The sequence below is a fragment of the Arvicola amphibius genome, chromosome 7, assembly GCF_903992535.2.
Source record: "Arvicola amphibius chromosome 7, mArvAmp1.2, whole genome shotgun sequence".
Classification (NCBI taxonomy): domain Eukaryota; kingdom Metazoa; phylum Chordata; class Mammalia; order Rodentia; family Cricetidae; genus Arvicola; species Arvicola amphibius.
The window spans coordinates 65,815,746-65,821,132 of NC_052053.1; the positions used below are offsets into that span (position 1 = coordinate 65,815,746).

A 5,387-nucleotide genomic window follows, 5' to 3' on the forward strand; every position below is an offset into this window, starting at 1 on the left:
CAGCCACCAGGTCAGACATACTGAATATTTCCCAGTAAGACACGACTTCGTGGTGTTACACATATTATTATAAATGGGTTAGTCAAGATGTTAGCCAAGAAGAGGCTAGATATAATGGGCCAGGCAGTGTTTAAAAGAATACAATTTGTGTGTTGTTATTTTGGGGCATAAGCTAGCCAGTTGGCCGGGAGCTGGGTGGCAGGAACACAGCCTGCTACTCCTCACTACAAGAACATTAAATCAAGGTAAGAACATGTAGGTAGGAACTAAATCTGAATCCATTAACAGTTTGCTAGCTTGTGCTCCATGGTAGTTCAGCCTGCTCTCTTATACAAACCAGGAACACCTTCTATTGGATGGCAACTCCAACATCAGCATGGTCCCTCTCATATCAGTCATTAATCAAGAAAATGGCTCCCAGAGTCTTGCCTGCATACCAATATGATGGAGGTATATTTTCCAGCTGAGGTTCCTTGTTCCCTGATTACCCTATTTTGTATTGTGTTAACAAAATTCTAACAATAGTACAAATGGACAGGCTGGTATTGTCATGATAAGATGGCCAATTTAAATGAGTATCATTTGTTCACCACATAAGAAAAAATGAGTAATTAAATACTCAAAAGTAAAAATCCACCTCTCAAATAGAAAATAATAATAAATAATATATGACTTTATCATGAACTGACTTTTTTTGCAAATGACTTTTGTTTAGTGACTTCCTTCTAGACATATTCATGTAAAAGAGAAGCCCAGGGAATAAGAGAGTACAGAATACAGATACAAATTATCTCTGTAGTAACCAAAGTCAAAAAGATGTGAGTAAAATAACCTATACCAAGTTCCCAAATATAGTAGTATCAGAAATGTGTCCTCATTTCTGTGATACGCCTCCCCTGATTTTTCTTACCATAATGAGAAACCCAAGATGAGACATACAGAATAATTCTGAAAAATATTCTAATTTTCTGAACATCATGAATAATATGAACACAGCACTCATAGTGTTGGCTTCTCATCAGTATTTGCAGGGATGATTGTCACACCTAAGTTAGGTTCTAGCTCTACCACTGCCACTCACAATAGAGAGATAATGCACAACAAAATGAGGGATGTAAAATATGAGATACCAATACATAGGAAATTTTGGATGTTCTCCAGAATCAGACAGAGAAGATTGATTATAGCTCTTCATTTCCTTTCCCTGGTGATTTACATTAACACGAATTTACCTTACCGTGCAGTCCCATGTTTTCCATCGTTATCCTCTCCACAAGGCAAGGTTCCACTGTCATATTTCCAGAGTCAGTGTGAGGATCAGCTTACATGTTTGCTCCTGAAATGGATGAACATGGTAAAATTTTAATGAATTTGTTGGCCCTAAAATATATCAGAACCAATACCTCTATTCTAATCCCAGGTTTTTACTTTTGACCAAGAATATCCCAAACAAATATATCTCCATAGCAATTACTGAGAGGAAGACAGACAGTAAAAAGGAACATCACATTTGCAAGATTCCTGGGGCCATATGACAGCCCCTATAAGAACTGTGTAAAATTTTAAGTGTCCTTGTCACAGCAAAGGAATTCTACTTAAAGGCAGGTGTAATCCTATGCAAGTCCGGTCTCAGGAAGAAGCCATGTCCAGCAGAGCATTAGGACAGAGCTAATATCTAGAAACACAGGTGTTTTCAGACCTTTAAAATTTCACATAGATCCTAAAGATACATGACAGTGTAGAAACACAACATTCTCTATGCCTGTGGTGAAAAAAGAACTAAATAGTGTAGTGAATTCCTAACAAGGAAAATGTGTACACAGAGCTAAGTTAATGCTTCAATTTCTGTAACTATCATCAGTGTGTATGACTTATATCTTGCACTGAGTACTGCCTTCTGCCTAGGTCCAACTACAGAGCCTTCTACAGCAGGAAGATATGCAAATACGGCTTCTTTGTGCCCATAAAAACCAGCCCTGCCCTGACCCTGCAGCTCTGGCAGAAGAGACAAGCCCTGGATTCTCAAGTCCTCCCAGTCAGAGTTCAGCATTGAACACAGGACACTCACCATGGACTTAGGGCTCATATTGTTTTCCTTTGTCTTTATTTTAAAAGGTAATTCATAAAGATGAGACTCTAGGTGTTGTGTGGAGATGAGAAAGAGAACAAAATGTCTTTTGTGTCAGTTTTCTAACCAGAATTCTTTGTGTTTACAGGTGTCCAGTGTGAGGTGCATTTGCTGGAGTCTGGGGGATGCTTAGTGCAGCCTGGAAAGTCCCTGAAACTCTCCTGTGCAGCCTCGGGATTCCCAGTCAGTAACTACTGGATGAATTGGGTCCGCCAGGCTCCAGGGAAGGGGCTGGAATGGGTCGCAAAAATTAATCAAGGTGGTGGTACCACCAGGTATACCAATGCTGTGAAGGGCCGGTTCACAATCTCCAGGAACAATGCCAAGAACACTTTGTACCTGGAAATGAACAATCTGAGGTCAGAGGACACAGCCATGTATTACTGTGCCAACAGACACAGTGAGTGAATGCTACTATGAGCTCAGACACAAACACTCCTGTGGGGAACACAGAACCAGCAGGGGGCGCTGAGAGCACTTAGAAATCAGGTTCACAGAAGAGCCTGCTCAGAGAAGCATGGAAGACTGAACTTCTCTGTGTCTGCATTGCCTCTCCATATCACACTTAGGGATTTTCTCTACAGGTATAGTGTGTAGTAATCCTTGAATGTCCAAATGATTATTTAAATTTCTATTTCAAATTGTGTTGTGTGTGTTTGTTTATTACAGTGTTTCCTTGTTTCCTTTTAGCTCTCTCTGTCTCCTTATCTCTGTCTATTTGTCAGTCAGTCTCTCTTCCTCTTTCTCTCTTTCTCTATTTCTCAATCTTTCTCGCTCACTTCTCTCCAGGTGTGTGTTTGTTTGTGTGTGTGTGTGTGTGTGTGTGTGCTGTGTGTGTGTGTATGTGTGTGTGTGTGCGTGTGTGTGTGTGTGTGTGTGTGTGATGACATATGGTGCATTTTTCTCACAATCTGTACCACTTGTTTTGACACAAAATCTATCACTGGGCCTGGATCTCAATGCCTACATAGTCTGGTTGTCCAGTGAGTCTCACTTATTGTTCTATCTTCACTTTCCCTATATGGTATATCTGGTTGGCTATCACACCCATTTCTCTTTTTTAATTATGTATTCTGAGTTCTGTGATCAGAACCCACTGACAGGTTCTTGTGTAGCAAAAACTTGAATTTCACAGCCCCATTTTATTTGTTTTTTAAATATAAAGATGTATTGTTACCTGAACAAAATGCAAATTATCACACAGTGCAAAATTATAAAATTTAGTGATCAGCATCAGTTCCCGAAGAAGCCAAAGAAGATTGTAAACCCTAGAAGACACAGGCAGCTCAGAACCTCATGTGAGTCCTGAGGACCCTGTGCCATCTGTTTAACTCCATGAGCACTACACTACCCACACAGAAACATACACCCCTAATTAAAACAGTGTATTTTTTAAAAAGTTCTCATGAAATGCTGTGATTAGCTCAATGGTTTAGTTCTTGTGTAGTTTATATGAGATCTTGATTCAAATGGTAATATTTAAAATATATTTATCATTTTGAATAATAAATACTGCATCTGAAGCATCATTACCACCATTAATGTTTATAACATGGTTTCTGTCATTCAAGAGAACAGTTCAATTTTTCTTTCCAAGAAATGTCCTTACTCTCACTACTCTAAGTTTTGAATCAGGAAGTTAACAGATAGCTCTGAGAACCCAGAATTGAGAGGTGATGTCCTCATGAGCACACATTGTTCTGCTCTCCATCCTTTGATTGGGATGCTTCACCATGACTGGTGAAAGTGGGCAGAAGAGGTGGCCTAAAGCTGACATTTCTAACAACCATGGAAATGAATCTTAAATACAAAGAATTAGTTGCCTGTAACCAATGATAAGAGTGCCATTTACCCAAGGAAAGAATGAGATCAATTGTTATGAGAATGGAGGAAAACGGACGCCTTTCCTGTGGGAATGGGAATGTGGTTCTAATAAGACATTAGGAAAACTGTGGGTGTCCCCCAGAGAATTACACAAGGCTATGTGACCCTGAAATTTCACATCAGGATGAACAGAAAAAAGAAGCAAAGTTAGTATAGGAAATCAGGGAAAAGGGGAGGAGAGAAAAGAGACATGAGAGTAGGAAAGGACAGAAGGGTCAAAGGAGAGAGGGTAGTGGACTAGATCAATGTAATCACAGTACATTATAGATGAGAATGTTAATTTGATTTTAAGTAGAATGAATGACAAAGGTGGAAATTTTTTTTTCAAATATTCTATGATGTTAATATACATACATGAATCTGCCCTTGTACTTGTGTTTTCAGAAAGGATTGTCTCTGTTGTATATCTGTCTCTGTGTATATGTCTGAGTACCTGTGTGCTTCTTCAGAGATGCATACTTTCTCATCATCTATAAATAGTTTACCTTACAGAGGTTACTGAAACATCATCTGACCACAGAAACCTTCTCTGAGGTCAGGTAAGCAGCAAGACTGGGATTCAAGGTTTGACTTCAGGCTCAGGGCCTCCATTACCCTGAGCAAGCTTCTGAAGACATTCCAGTTCTCATTCTTCTTTAAGATCCCAGTGATTCTCAAAGCACGAGAAGCAGAGAACACAGCTCAACAGGACCCACCTTCCTCTTTTAGATGTGTGACAGACACTGTTACTCACATGTGCAGTCTGCTCTTATTTTTCTTTTTATTCAGGTGTGTGGTGTTGAACATGAGTAGTGAGATTCAAGCACATGCTATGGTTCAACTACACAGCAGTCTTGAAAAGGTCATGGAGTCCAGAATGAGAATAGAAGTCAACACCTAAGGGTGAAGTTTCCATACTTCTCCTTGTTCTCTTCTTTCTGGTTTCTTTGTTTGGTTTGGTTTGATTTATCATCAATTCCCCAACATTCTCAAATATATGCTGAGAAAATTGATCCTTTTGTTTGTTTTTGTTTTGTGTATTCAAGATAGGGTTTCTCTGTAGCTTTGGATTCTTTCTTGGAACTAGCTCTTGTATACCATGCTGGCATCAAGTTCACAGACATCAACCTTCCTCTGCCTCCTGAGTGCTGGGAGCCTGGCAGTAAATTGATCCTTTACAGAATCAGTTATAAGTACTGGGCATCAAGGAAAAATAATTTTTGGTTCCTGGTGTTTATTTTAGTAGTGCATAAATGCAGTTATCAAAAATTATTTTCTGTGGAAAATGTACTAGGCTTGTAGCTCTGTGGTAGAGTGCTTTGTGCCAATAAGAAAGATCTTAAGTGGCCGGGAGGTGGTGGCACACGCCTTTAATCCCAGCACTCGGGAGGCAGAG

The 5,387-nt window shown here is 39.6% G+C and overlaps 1 gene segment (V, D, J or C); it reads left to right on the forward strand.

Moving 5' to 3' along the window:
* The first annotated feature begins 356 nt into the window (after positions 1-356).
* Positions 357-2,536, forward strand: LOC119819824. The segment is given in 2 exon segments: positions 357-450; positions 2,217-2,536. Coding segments are annotated over 2 exon segments (414 nt in total).
* The last annotated feature ends 2,851 nt before the right edge of the window (positions 2,537-5,387 follow it).